Source organism: Cydia amplana, chromosome Z, assembly GCF_948474715.1.
Source record: "Cydia amplana chromosome Z, ilCydAmpl1.1, whole genome shotgun sequence".
NCBI classification, from domain to species: domain Eukaryota; kingdom Metazoa; phylum Arthropoda; class Insecta; order Lepidoptera; family Tortricidae; genus Cydia; species Cydia amplana.
Window position 1 is genome coordinate 21,647,998 of NC_086096.1, and position 15,409 is coordinate 21,663,406.

Below are 15,409 nucleotides of genomic sequence, written 5' to 3' on the forward strand. Positions count from 1 at the left end.
ATAATTATGTGACAAGATGTCTAGTTAGCAAATGTTTTATCTTGGGTCATAGATTCAAGTTCACTGTGTAGGTTGTCTATCAATAACCTAAGTCTATGTAGACTCTTATGTAAGAGTAGGACTATTGGGAGTTTTGTTTTACTGGTAAGTCTACAGGGCACAAAATTCCCAATGGTCTTACTAGTGAGTCTATTGGGAAGGAAATTCCCAGTAGTCCAACTGGTAAGACTACACGGTAAGACTGCAGGGAATACGTCAGCAGTTCACGCGTGATGCCGTGACCAAGGGAAATAGGGATTAATTTTTATATTTTTCATTACACATTTTTCATTATTTGAAAAGATAATCCTCATGTTTAATAAGTTTTTGGCAATAATTTCATTTTTGGTACAAGCTTTTATCGCCTTTTTATCGCTGACTGTACTTATCTTTCCACAGGCAGCTAATACTCATCGAGACATTTTAAAAAAGCGGCCAAGTGCGAGTCGGACTCGCCCATGAAGGGTTCCGTATTTAGGCGATTTATGACGTATAAAAAAAAAACTATTTACTAGATCTCGTTCAAACCAATTTTCGGTGGAAGTTTACATGGTAATGTACATCATATATTTTTTTTAGTTTTATCATTCTCTTATTTTAGAAGTTACAGGGGGGGGGACACACATTTTACCACTTTGGAAGTGTCTCTCGCGCAAACTATTCAGTTTAGAAAAAAATGATATTAGAAACCTCAATATCATTTTTGAAGACCTATCCATAGATACCCCACACGTATGGGTTTGATGAAAAAAAAATTTTGAGTTTCAGTTCGAAGTATGGGGAACCCCAAAAATTTATTATTTTTTTTCTATTTTTGTGTGAAAATCTTAATGCAGTTCACAGAATACATCTACTTATCAAGTTTCAACAGTATAGTTCTTATAGTTTCGGAGAAAAGTGGCTGTGACATACGGACGGACAGACAGACGGACAGACGGACAGACGGACAGACGGACAGACAGACAGACAGACAGACAGACAGACATGACGAATCTATAAGGGTTCCGTTTTTTGCCATTTGGCTACGGAACCCTAAAAACCCCAAACACTTAGGTTTCGTTGTTTTATCACAGAGTTCCTATGGCCACCTCTTGTCTCCATCATCAAATCAGTTTTATGGTACTATAATATTGCATTGTCACCCAACTTACATATGTAAGCAAATTTTCGTGTTTTAACCGTGGTACCACGGCTTTTGTACCACAGGGGACCACGGGTAATTTCTTTTCCCCGTAGACTCACTGCACCAAAATGGGACTACGGGTAATTGAAAATAACTGTCTTTTACCCGTGGACCGCCGTTGTCATATTTGGAAGGTTATATAGGTAGGATTAATTATTACATTCTCTTACATTTAATTATTACAAACGGCGTCGTCATTTTACAAACGGGAAACGTTAAGTAAATTGCCGAAAGCAAATTGCAAATTTAGTGTTTCTTCTCCAAAAACAGTTGCTCCACAACGTAACTAGACGGAGCCCCGCGAAGCGGGGCTCCTATTTCTGAGCGGTTTGCCCTTCGGGCATCTGAAGCTACCTAACGAACCTAACCTACCTACTCGTACCTACCTACCTACGCTTAAATTGAAGTGGGTCTATGGGGAAATAAATTATCTGAGGAATGACCCGTGGGCCCACGGAAAGTTTCGTATTCAAAAAGATAACTTAAAACTGGAGCAGTGGGTCTACGGGGAAAAAAATTACCCGTGGTCCCCCTGTGGTACAACTGTGGTACCACAGTTAAAACACGAAAATTTGCTTACATATGTAAGTTGGGTGACAATGCAATTAGCTTCATTGGAAGTCGGGAAGTGGGTCAGAATTTAACTTGAAAGATTTGACCGGTACAAACAGTTACATATTTACATACTTACATAGGTACATTGCAAGTTAAATAAAAGGATGAGGATTCTCTTTTCAAAAGGGCCTCTTCTCTATGAACACTACAAAATCAAGCCCCTTCGAAAATAATGAAATTAAAATCAATATTAGGCTTCCGTATTTATTATTGTTTAATCAAAAATATGCACACCTAAAATCGAACACTATCCTTCTAACCCTTCGCCTTCCGCTTCTTCGTCAAATTCTCCTTCGTCATCTGCCGTGGCATCTTGATATTGCTGATATTCAGAGACCAAGTCATTCATGTTGCTCTCTGCTTCCGAAAATTCCATCTCGTCCATACCCTCACCGGTATACCAATGAAGGAACGCTTTCCTCCTGAACATTGCTACGAACTGTTCAGATACCCTCTTGAATATGGCTTGTATAGCTGTCGTATTGCCAATGAACGTAGATGCCATTTTTAACCCTCGTGGGGGTATATCACAAACTGCAATCTTAACATTATGGGGAATCCACTCCACGAAGTATGTGCTATTTTTATTTTGGATGTTCATAATTTGCTCGTCTACTTCTTTCATAGACATTCTTCCTCTAAACACAGTCGCTACTGTTAAATATCTTCCATGTCGTGGATCACATGCAACCATCATGTTTTTGGCGTCAAACATTTGGAGAGTTAATTCTGGAACTGTCAACGCTCTGTATTGCTGAGCTCCTCTTGACGTTAAAGGCGCGAAGCCGGGAGTGTAGAAGTGGAGTCGGGGAAATGGTACCATGTTCACTGCTAATTTCCTTAAATCCGCATTTAACTGCCCGGGAAATCTCAAACAGGTCGTGATACCTGACATTGTTGCACAAACTAAGTGATTTAGATCACCATATGTAGGTGTAGTCAACTTCAGGGTTCTGAAACATATGTCGTACAGTGCTTCGTTGTCTAAACAAAACACGTGATCCGTATTCTCCACCAGTTGGTTCACAGCCAGGGTTGTGTTATATGGTTCCACTACGCAATCGGATACCCGCGGGCTAGGGAAAACAGAAAAGGTAAGTATTATTCTATCGGGATATTCTTCTCTTATCCTGTTTATTAGTAATGTACCGAGACCAGAACCAGTGCCCCCGCCCAGAGAATGTGACATCTGAAATCCTTGAAGGCAATCGCATCCTTCAGCTTCTCTTCTGACTACGTCCAAACAAGATTCCAAAATTTCTACACCTTCTGTGTAATGTCCTTTTGACCAATTGTTAGATGCGCCACCTAATCCCATCACAATATTGTCAGGCCGGTACAAACACCCAAACGGACCAGACCGCACGGCATCCAACGTTGCTGCCTTGAGATCGATTAATACGGTTCGTGGAACATATTTTCCGCCAGATGCTTCATTGTAATACACATTGATCCTTTCTAATTGCAAGTCGGAGTCGCCGTGGTAGCACCCACTGGGATCGATACCATGTTCATCAGATATTACTTCCCAAAACTGCAGCAAAACAAAAAAAAAAAACATTATTTCAGTAAAAACGTTCAAACGTTAGTGTTATCAGGTTATCACTCAGGGAAACTGGACGGAATAAAATACCTATATTAAACATGCATAACCGAACAACACGTTCATGGCAATATGAGATGTCACCAACCACTTAACTGATTACCAAACCCCGATATCAATGTTGTAATTCATTGAAAATCAGGGCTGGTAAAAGTATCTACCGAAAGGAACCCCAACTTCGCCCAAGTAAAACTTAAATTCGCCAAATTTACTACGAAATAAATATCCATTAAACTCACGATGAAAAGAGCCGCAGCTAAAAAGAGCCGCAGCTAAAGCAGTAAAAAGTTATAAAATAAAAATTATTCGCCCTCGTTTTCTTTATAAAAGTAGTTACTTATTAAAAATTCTGAAAAATGTTGAATACGCTCATGAATTGATTTCATGGTAGTTGAGGCGAATTTACGAACTAAGGGCGAATTTAGGGTACGTATTTTTTCCAACCCTCATTTTCAATGAACTGCAACCGGGGTTTGCCGATGAGAAGGAACTTCAGAAATGAGAAAAATCTCACCTTCCCTCCAATCTGATTGCCGCAGGAACCAACTTGTATAGTTATTATTTCTCTCATCTTGTAAATTTATCAAATATAAAAGCTTAACACTCGTCAATTTACTTCAGGGTATCGAATTAATTTTTAAAGTGAAGCTTAACATAAAACTTAATCTAAGTAAATAAAAATATACTAAACCAACGTTTGCCTAAACCGTGTGCATAACGTCAGCTATAAAATAAAAATGAGCCAATGAAATTCGGCTGACACCAAGTAAAAAATTTAAAATTAAATTCTAGAACATGTAATTTTATTATAAAAACCAGCCATGTATCTGAATCAACAAAGAATATGCAAAGAATAGAGTCTGTGCGGAAAGAGAAGAGTCGTGGCAGAAACGGGAACTAACATTTTCAATTTTATATGGCAATCAAACCTATGACACCTATCTTGTAAAAAGTAAACAAACTTCTGTCATTGTATATTTTTATTAACAAAAACCGCAAGTTTTATGTATAAAATATTTTCAAAACACGATAAAACCGTATATAAAGCCACAAAGAAAATTATATTTAACATTGTTCGGTTTTGTCAGCGGGAAGAATCGGCTAAAAGCCGACTATCGACTTACAAAAATTCGCGGAACGTGTTTCCGCTATTCACGGGTATTGATGTTGTATTTAATATTCAATAATTACCTATTTAATAAGCCGCCTAAGTAACTTGTCTCCGGTACATAATCAGTAAGTATATTCATTGAAAATATATTCATTTTTATAAATATGCAGGTCATTCATGATTTTTAAAATAACTGGCAAATAGTCTTGATACTTGCCATTTTATGCATATTTATATGTAATTTTTTTTTCAGGATTGAGTAAAAGTACCTACGGTATCTCGAATAAAAGACCGAAGCTAGCTCAAACATAAGTGACATTTTAATTCAGACTTCGATTACAAAGAATAAAACGTTTTGTAATAAAATATTTCTTTATTTGTAAGTTCGTTTACTAGGTTCTGTTAGTTACGAAAGTTTGTGGTTACGAAATTATATTTCATATTTAGCAGTGACTTTTCGGCGAAGTAAAATATCGTGAGATGAGAAAACCGGACATACCCCAATAAGGCCTACCTACCTACTTATGCTCTATTTTTATATCCCAGATCATTGATATAGAATAAAGAACTGGATACCCAATCAGCCGCAAAAAATGGCCCCACAAAAGTAACGTTGAAACAGATCACGCGTTACTTTTTCGTTTAGTCTTGTTTGAAACGCTCAAATGTGAAGTTGTCAACAATTACGAAATGTGCCGTTAAAATATATAAAAATAACAATGATAAAACAAGGAAAAAGTATGGAATGTATTTCTTTCGGTTAGTTCTTTGGATAGCATTACATAATTTATGTAATCTGGTGGTAATTTTATGGTTTTGAATAAATTAATTTGTTAGTACCAAAGAAGGGATGTCAAGGAACAAAAATCTAATGAGTCGATGTGAGGTCAATATTTATTTTTATTTTTATATGGAATTCGTAAGGAATAATATTATGTTTAAATTCAAGATTTCCAAGAAAACCTATGCGACGTGCAAAGTGGACTGCTATTTAATTATAGCAAGAGATAGGGGTGATGCAGTTTTAAACAAAGCAAAACGGCACTTGTGTGATCGGCCCATTTCCCTGTTTCCGACAACCAATAAGGGCTTATATCGACTAACTGTAAATGCTAAACCTGTCTGAACACAGTGACAACCACAGGGTTTTTTTGGGTTATTTCCACCAACTCGCTTTGGTGGTAACTAGTGGGAATTATTTTTCCCAGTAGTTACCAGTGGTAAAAGGTGGGAAAAAAATCCTAGTAGTTACCACTGATATCAACTTGGTGGTAACTAATGGGAACAACCCGATTTTTTTTATAAAGTATGGACTTTATAAAAAAAAATCCAATCAGTACCTAAATGTCCCCGTGCACCCGTGCGATGAGTAAATGTAGATCTAAAATACACAGTTATTTTATTTAATAAGTTGAATTTATTTCAAGGAAATTAGTATTTAAAGACGTATACTTACTTATTAAAAATTTAATTTGTTTGAATTTGAACCACGAATTAATTTTATTTAAACTCCCGATTAAATTAAATTTGTTTTATTTATTACTTCAATTGGTTTTTCTGTACAGTAATACCTATTCAAGTGTACCAAAGTGACTCTATTCGTTCATTATTCTCGCTTGACGTAAATACGTTACGTTTAGTGCCATCGGACTAAATTTTTTAATAGTGTTGGTACTTATGTATGCAAATTTGACACTTAATGCTTACGACATTAAGCTCTTTTCTGTACGAAACATTTATCTTGACTCAAAATTTACGTAAGCGTTTTTATCATCAATGCAAATGGTGCGAAACGTCATTGGGATCCACATTTCTTGACGTTTTTGTTCTGCTTTGTGTGTCTATTTCTTTTATATTAAGTCAGTGTCCCAGATAGTAAAATTACAGTTCTATTGCCCAATTTCTACCCGATCTACCCGGTTTTGTATTAAAATAACTGTTGGACTGCACAGATTAGGCAGTACATAAATGAGACTCTATCTTGTTTGGTACTAAAATGACAGTTGTATTGGGCAGATTCTTAACTAGTTTTAGCAGTTTTGTCAATCGCACTGTCACTTTTTAGTATCAGAGACATAAAAACAAGAGTGTGTTTTAAAACGAAAACTAGTGCCTGCGCTAAATTAGAGGATTGAGTTGACGAGCCGACACAACCACAAGGCTCCGTTTAGAAAGCCGTGGCAAAAAACCGGAACAAAAGGGATTCAAGTATCATGACCTCTAGTGTCGTACTATAATCACGTGACCAGTGTTGTCAGCATAGCAAAAACCATAAAATAGCACTGGCGCGCCCTCAAATCCCACGACTCTTCTCTTTCCGCACAGACTCTATAAATTCTGAGGCATGAAGGCTGCAATAAACTGGGCTAGAAAATTAGAGACAAACCAAAGAAAGTCTGCAGCGCTAGATTAAAAGTAGTTTTTAAAAATCAGTATGCGACAACACCACAGAAAATGGATTAAATAGTCTTGATACTTGTGAAATTTCTACCATATTTACCGTCTATGAAAAAATTAAGCTGTATGCACAGCTTAATTTTTATGGTAAAATAAATTTCATTCCAACAATAGATGTCACTATTAATATGTAGACATATACTAATATTGATAAATAATATTGGGAGAATGTGACATTTGGCTTCATCAAAATTAATAAGCTTTTGTAATATCCGCGACGGCGGTAAATAGGTACAGAGGGCCTACCGCGAACACCGAAGTTCTCAATATGCGAGCATCTTTCTCTTTTACTCCCATTAAGGCGTAATTAGATTGACAGAGAAATTGCCCGCTATTTGCGAACTAAAGTTTTCGGAAAAACGAAATAAACCATTAAAACAATAAACATATATTAAAAATTAATTTTAGCTTTAACTAGTAGGTACTTGGAGGATATAATCAAACGGAGACGCCATGTCTGTAATTTTCTGTACAAAACAGTCTGCCGATTTTTGCGGGGGAGGGGAACGTCAAATGTATGCGTAACGTAAAAATAGCCATGTCAGATAAACGTCAGTCCATACATTGTGTATGACCGTTGGCCGCCTATTTTCGACAGAGGGGAAAGCCTGTTAATGGCTACTCCGTTTAGTTGTATCCTCCAAGAGTAGGTACCCATGCCGTGAGCATAAGCATGGAGGTTGTGGGTTCGAGCTCAAAACCCGGCTAGTACCAATGAGTTTCTCGAAATGTTAGAGGAAGTTCATAAGTATGCCTATACCTATTAGGTGTGTTCAATTTGCTATGAAACCTTTGTCTAAACCAAAATTATATTATCTAAGTAGGTACATATGGTGAAGTATTAAGATGTTTCATTCCACTTACCCGTCATCAACTCCAAATTTTGTAAACATTGTCGTTTTTCAGCTTGAATCGCCTCGTGCTGACTTTTTACAAGTGTAAAATTATTCGTCATGCGGAAAAGTAACTCCCGCACGCCGGTTTTGTAAGGTTTCACCATGTTTATTCCGTTCATCACAAAACACAATGAATATTTAAACGATTTTGACAAACACAAACCATAGTGCATGACGTTTACTGACTGCTTAAAAAACATTGCCATATGTAGTTTTTTAATTCGATGTCAAATTATTGCGCTGCAGACTTTCTTTGGTTTGTCTCTATCACTATTGTGTGTTGATAGTGTGTGTCAAAGGACTGTCTCATTTCAAACATAGACAGAGAGAATCATACTATCTTTGTCTTACACTAGCACTAGCACCCAAAAGAAAAGAATGAGTATAGTTTTTTTTGTTCTTATTTACTAGTGTATTTACTGACAAATTAGTTTGACAAACTATAAAACAAAGTCCCCCGCCGGTGCCCCCGCCGCGTCTGTCTGTTTGTATCAAGTTTGTATGTTCGCTATAAACTCAAAAACGACTAAAGGGATTTTCATACGGTTTTCACCTAGGTATATATCGATAGAGTGATTCTTGAGGAAGGTTTGGGTATAATTTGTTAACCCGTGCGAAGCTGGGGCGGGCTGCTAGTAATATATATAATATATATATTAAATATTACGCCGTCATTGGAATAAAAGATAAAGAACCCCGCAATTTTCGAATTTCTGTTTTCGCGGTATGCCCTCTGTTAAAGTAGATTGACCATTGACCACATTGATATAGTTTTCTTTTATATTAAGTCAGTGATTGACCACCTATGTTTGTGGCGTTAAATAAAATTTCTCTCTCTCTCTCTCTCTCTGTCAAGGCAAAATCTAAGGGTTGAATACAGCTCCATCTGCAAATGATATGGAGAACTACGTATGCATTTAAATGTAAACTCTGCTCAGGCACTCTTTGTTTACTGTCACGCTACCGAGTTCCCAGGAGCGCCGTTGGAGGCGCTGGTTTGCTTTCAGACTTGAAACTTGTTTTGTTTTCAGCGGCTGTATCAGTGTCATGGCGCTCGCTTGAAATATCAGCATCATAGCGATCGCGTCCGCGTATAATATAATGGAAATTAATATTATTTTCTGTATGATGTAGTTATATTAAATATATGTCCCGTGTTGTTTGAGCTAGTGACTGCCGAGTGATGTCATTAGTAGAGAAAAATGTGACTTCAAAAGAGAAAAAAACTGTTTCCTCTGAAGACAGCACTGATAGTGAAAATGAAATTGAACGGAAACCTTTGCTACGCAGAATATCTACCAGTAAATGTATTGGTAGACTGGTAATTATAGTTTTTGTATTTATATATAATTATATCATTCATAACATTACAAATATAATTTGAAGAAATTATGGGCGTGACAAGTGTCAATGTTTCTGGGGAGTCGCGGGGGAGAGGCGGGGACGACAACATGTGCCTGGGGGAGGCCTGGGGTCCCGGACTTATTTTCGATTTTCTATGCTATAACTATAACTTCGAGTAGGTACGTTCTAAACATGGACCTGGAATACAGGTCTTTCAACTCTGTGATTCAAATTATACAATTGTTAAAGTACCCCTACCTAGTTATTTAAGTCATAGGTAGAGTTGTGAATAATGCTCATTTCGAGGCTTAAAGACTCGAATCCTTAAGACTCTCGAGGCTAAACGCCTCAAAGGCGGCAAAACCGATTTCTTAAATCCATACGCGTAAAATAAATAAATACAATTCTCAAATATAGTCGAGTCTTGAAGACTTACGAGTCTTGTGGGCTCGAGTCTTTAAGCCTAAAAATAAGCGTTATTCACAACACTAGTCATAGGGCGAAAGAAAATTAGAGGAGGGGAGGGTCTGTATCTAGTCAGCTAACAATAATAACAGGAAACAGTCCTTTCCAGTTAAAAATAAACATTGCCAAACAACTCAGCCCCTTAATAGTTTTTTTATTTTTTAATTATTAGATATGAGGCTTGTAAAAATTGTATGAAATGTGTTTTTCGTTCCTAAAATAAGTATTAAAATACCTATTTAATCAAATATCTAAACATGTCAAACGCGCTGCTGTGGTTAATATGCCCAAAGAGAATATCCACTATGTTTAATATACCTACATCATATTGTTTAAAAATATTTTCCATAACGTTAATATGTAGAGAGGAAAATGCATGGGCACTACGTTTTTATAGAATATCCCTCTCACTACCCTCTTAACATTCACAAATAAAGGTTTTGGAAACAAATAGCCCGACCCGACTGTAATATAATATTTATTTTCGTTAGCGATGGGCGAGTCGAGTTATCTGATTCGAATAATTCGAATCAGCCTACAGATGAGTTAATTCGAATCAAGACTATTGGCAATTCGAATCAACTCGACCACTAGCTAACTCGGCGAATGAATCGCCAATTCGCCAACTCGCCGAGCCGAGTCAACGCTATCACACTGCTACTAAAGCCATTCAAAAATAAACCTTAATACCGTAGCCCGAAGGCTCTTTTTACAACAACTGCCGCTATCGCCGTCTCAACTCGAGTTGGTACTGTGACCATTCAAAAATAAACCTTAATTTCATGACCCGAAGGTTCTTTTTACAACATCTGCCGCTTGATTCGTCATCCCAAGTATCCCAACTCGAGTTTACTGCTAGTATGGCCATTCAAAAATAAACCTTAATTCCGTGCCCTGAAGGTTCTTTTTACAACAACTGCCGCGTAACTCGCCTTCTCAACTCGCTCCGCGCCTGTGCCTGTGACCTTGTCGCGAACCACGCGAATCGTCGAGTCGAGTCAACTCGATTTTGAATTCGAATCAGCGGCCGAATCAATTCGAATTGAAAAAAAGTGGACTCGTCACATCGCTATTTTCGATACAAGTGCGGAAAGTAGGAAATTCGCAACGAGTGGTGATAAATCGACACGAGTTGCAAATTACCTATTCGCAGATGTACTATGTACCTATCGTACAACGTTTTGTGGTACAACGTTTTACAGTACATATGGCCTTTTAAATTTTCGACAGGTAGTTGCGTAATGTGTTATAACATAGTTATAACTAGTGCGATAAGTATAGGTACTTATCGCACTAGTGCGGTAAAGTAGTCCCACATATGTACGGTAAAAAATATTATTAAGTGCGTCTTTCGGTTTACACCAGTTGGAAATGTTGGAACTTTTTTGTCTTCGATCAACACGGGCTTCCGACAAGTCGGAAGGGATAGGCCCAAGCGATATCTTGACATTCAAATCATTCTGCCATTTTTCGCGGGGGGGGGGGGGGGGGGAACGTTCACACAGTCGCACTTCTCACACACTTGCATACAAAATCCAATCTGTAATGACGACACAAATACATAGAAAATGACACCCTTCACAGACAAATCTTGCACACCTCGATCTGTTTTTGTGTACGGACGAATCACAAGTGTCACAACACGCACACTAACACATTTTCGTCAAAGAATTTTATTGTTTTCTGAGAGATGAGAAGTCGGATTTGTCGCTCGACCGATCCGCAATTTGTACCTACTGGGCGAGCAAAATCGATAAATCCAGCAATTACATGAGACTAAAATATAATAATTGTGTTTTCACCTCAGCAGCTCGAACAAGGGTACTTTGATTCTTAAAAACAGTGAGCAAAATGCGATTTTGCTCACTGAGTGAGATAAAATGACATTCAAGTGACCTTTATAGTCAAATGTCATTTCAACATGCGGGGTCTAATAAAAGTTCGAAATACTTGGGTTCTATTATCTCTGTCCCTTTCACACTGTTAGCAAAAAGAAACAGACAAAAAAAAGTTAAAACGACATTCAACAGTATATTCACGGTTTATAATAGACCCCCGAAAAACTTCAGAGCGCATCGTTCCAAACGACGTACGAGTATGAATTCTTAATAATTAATAAATAAAAATAAAGTTTAAGATTTCATAAAAACTGATAAAATACTATATTTTAGGTATTTTATTGTACAATTAAAATAACGAACTCAAAAAATACACAGATCATCACGCAAAATTAATTATTTTACTTTTAAGAATTTCTACCATAGTTGACAAATAGTACGTATGCGCAATTCGGACCGTATCTTACAAATATTTTTTTTGTTGTCAAAGTTGGCGATTGAAGTGTTAGTTAATGTTTGTTATTTCTATATAATAATAATAATAATAATTCCTTAACAACTGGTGTCACCTTCCTGCTCTATAAGTCCGGTAGTACCACGGAAGCGAAGAATTACAGACCCATCACGTGCTTACCTACACTTTATAAGCTCCTTACATCCATTTTGAGGACAAAAATCAACGCGCACATTGTCGCTAACAATATTTTGGCCCCCGCTCAAAATGGATGTAGGGTTGGGTCCCGTGGTACTAAAGAGCTCCTCCTCATAGACATGACCATTTGCCAACAAATCCGGCGGAACAAGGAGGCCCTCTCAGCCGCTTGGATTGACTACAAGAAGGCCTATGATTCGGTGCCTCATTCATGGCTGGGGAGGGTCTTAGAGCTGTATAAAGTTGATGCAGCTTTGAGAGCCTTTCTAAGCGCGTGTATGAGACAGTGGACCACAGTCCTTCGTCAACCAGGAGGCGGGGATGACCGCCCTGGCCCGCAGGATTTCATAAGGATTGAGCGAGGAATATTTCAGGGTGATAGTCTGAGTCCCCTATGGTTCTGCCTAGCTCTGAATCCCCTCAGCACCCTGCTGAAGGATTTGGGACTAGGTTGCCGGCTTCGGAGAGAGGGTGAAGTCATTTCTCACCTTCTGTACATGGATGACCTCAAATTATTTGCACCAAATAGCCGAGACTTGACGGAGCTACTGAAAACCACCGAAGTCTTCAGTAGTGCCATCAACATGGAGTTTGGTGTCGATAAATGTGCGGTTATGCATGTACAGCGGGGGAGGGTTGTAAATTCAACAAATTTACAACCTTCTGAGACAATGTCTTTCAGATCTATCTCTGAATCAGAAACCTATAAATACCTTGGTATGTCACAGTCGTTGGGTATTGAGGACGAGGGTATTAGACGGTCGGTGAAGGAGCGCTTTTTCAGTCGGCTCACAAAAGTCCTTAACAGTCTTTTGTCAGGAGGCAACAAAGTGCGCGCCTTCAACGCCTGGGTAATGCCCCTACTCACATACTCCTTTGGCATACTAAGGTGGACTCAGACCGAGCTGGATGCCCTGGATCGGAGGGTCCGATCACTGCTCACCGCGCATCGCATGCTACACCCACGCTCGTCAGTTATGAGATTGTACATCCCACGGAAATGTGGTGGCCGAGGCTTCCTAAACGCCAAGGATCTCCACAACCGCGAGGTGTACAATCTCAGGAATTATTTCCTTAACAACCAGTGTGGGATGCATCGTGATGTGGTGGCAGTAGACAGGAACCTCACGCCGCTCTCCTTGGCAAACGAGAACTGGCGCAAACCTGTGGTACTAAGTACTGCGGATCGCAAGACGGCATGGGAGAGTAAGGTGCTACACGGGCGGTTCTACAAGGCCCTCACGGGACCCGATGTGGACCTGCTCGCGTCGGTGAACTGGTTACGATTCGGGGATCTCTTCGGAGAAACCGAGGGTTTTGCCTGTGCAATTGCGGACGAAGTTATGATGACGAACAACTATCGGAAATATATCCTGAAGGACGGTACGGTCGACATTTGTCGGGCATGCCGCCGTCCCGGAGAGTCACTCAGGCATATCATTTCCGGTTGCTCTCATCTTGCTAACGGCGAGTACTTGCACAGACATAATCTCGTAGCCAGGATTATTCACCAGCAGCTTGCTCTTCTATACGGCCTTGTGGACCGCGAAGTACCGTACTACAAGTATTCACCTGCGCAAGTTCTCGAGAATGGTCGTGCCACGCTCTATTGGGATCGATCTATCATCACTGACAGGACTATTGTAGCCAATAAGCCTGACATTGTGATAATAGATCGATCGCAGCGCCGGGCCGTGCTCGTTGACATCACCATCCCCCATGATGAGAATCTCGTGAAAGCCGAGAAGGACAAGTCTAGTAAGTACCTAGACTTGGCTCACGAGATAACCGCCATGTGGGATGTTGATTCGACGATCATTGTCCCGATAGTTGTTTCAGCGAACGGTCTAATAGCGAAGAGTCTCGACCAACATCTTGAGAGACTCTCGCTAGGTGGTTGGATCAAGGGTCAGATGCAGAAGGCGGTGATCTTGGACACGGCGCGGATAGTCCGCCGGTTCCTCTCTCTGCAGCCCTGACCACCGGCAGCTTGGGCCTTGCCCCGCTGCTGGCGGCACCCTAGGTTAGGTTTTTTATAATATGTTTATACGTATTTTGTATTGTTTTTGTAAGTGTTTTTGTATTTTATTTTTATATCCATATTATAAAATAACCTAGCCTAAGAGTTAAAATAAATAAAGAGAATATAATAATAATAAAATCATTTTATTTCGGACATAAATCCATAGTTGTTAGTTACATTTAAAATTAACTTATAAAATAGTGTTAGTAGAATAATTACAATGTAATCTTAACCTAACTACTTAACTACTTATTTACTACAGTGTGGAGTTTTGTCCACTGCTGCAGTAGAGGGGAGTCCCACACAACAACGCTATCATGATACTGTTAGCGCTGCCCCGCCAGCGGCTAAGTAAAGAGGCGCACCGCTTCCGCATGATAGCCGCAACGCAAACATCCCGGAGGCGCTACAGTGACGAGGCAGCCCCATCAGCATCCTGAAAGCGTTGTTGTATTGCACTCGTATTATTTTACTGGAATTTATTATTACGTTTTGTTTTTGTGTTCCATTGCGGTAATTAAACTTAATTGTTTGTACCTACCTATATCTTAAGAAAACATGAGTGCAGGTATTAAGTGATGAAGAAGGATTACATTTTTCAAGTTGTCTAATAGGTATGTTCTCACTGCGCTGAGGTGAAAAATGTTGTGTACTACACGAGATCAAAGTTATTTACATCTCGTGCGCTTTTGAGTCCCTTACTACGCTCAAGATTCTAAATTAGATTCACTCGCTACGCTCGTGAATCTATTATAGAATCTTTCGCTTGCACGGGACTCAAAATAAGCACTCGAAGAAATATCAAACTTTGATCACTTGTTGTACAAATAACTATTAAATGTTATTAAACGTATGACATGTAAAAAAAATATTACATGTGAAATGTAACACCTTCTTTTTGTAAATTTGATGTCCCCGACCTCTTTTTACAACAAAAAACCGAGCAATTAGGCATTTTTTCTGCTGCTGTGTTCACTCGCGCGTCTGGACTCGGTCTAGTTAAAAATCCGAGCGCAACTAGCCCGCTTTTAATACCCGCGCTAGATCAGTTGATCTTGTACCTAGGCAGAGGGGAAATAGTGCGAATGCCGCATCCCTTCCGTGTTGATCGAAGTTTTTTGTGCATTTCTTTACTGTCAGTTTTCTTGAATGTGTAATTTTCTGTGACTTTTATGTTATTTCT

At 39.0% G+C, this 15,409-nt stretch overlaps 1 protein-coding gene across 1 annotated transcript; it reads right to left on the reverse strand.

The window, feature by feature from the left end:
* Nucleotides 1–2,027: 2,027 nt before the first annotated feature.
* Nucleotides 2,028–4,111, reverse strand: LOC134660752 (tubulin beta-4B chain-like). The gene is made up of 2 exons (XM_063516536.1): nucleotides 3,955–4,111; nucleotides 2,028–3,371 (listed from the first exon to the last, which is right to left on the reverse strand). Exons 1-2 carry the CDS (start codon nucleotides 4,009–4,011, stop codon nucleotides 2,085–2,087), a joined length of 1,344 nt encoding a protein of 447 aa, XP_063372606.1. The 5' UTR covers nucleotides 4,012–4,111; the 3' UTR covers nucleotides 2,028–2,084.
* Nucleotides 4,112–15,409: the final 11,298 nt, after the last annotated feature.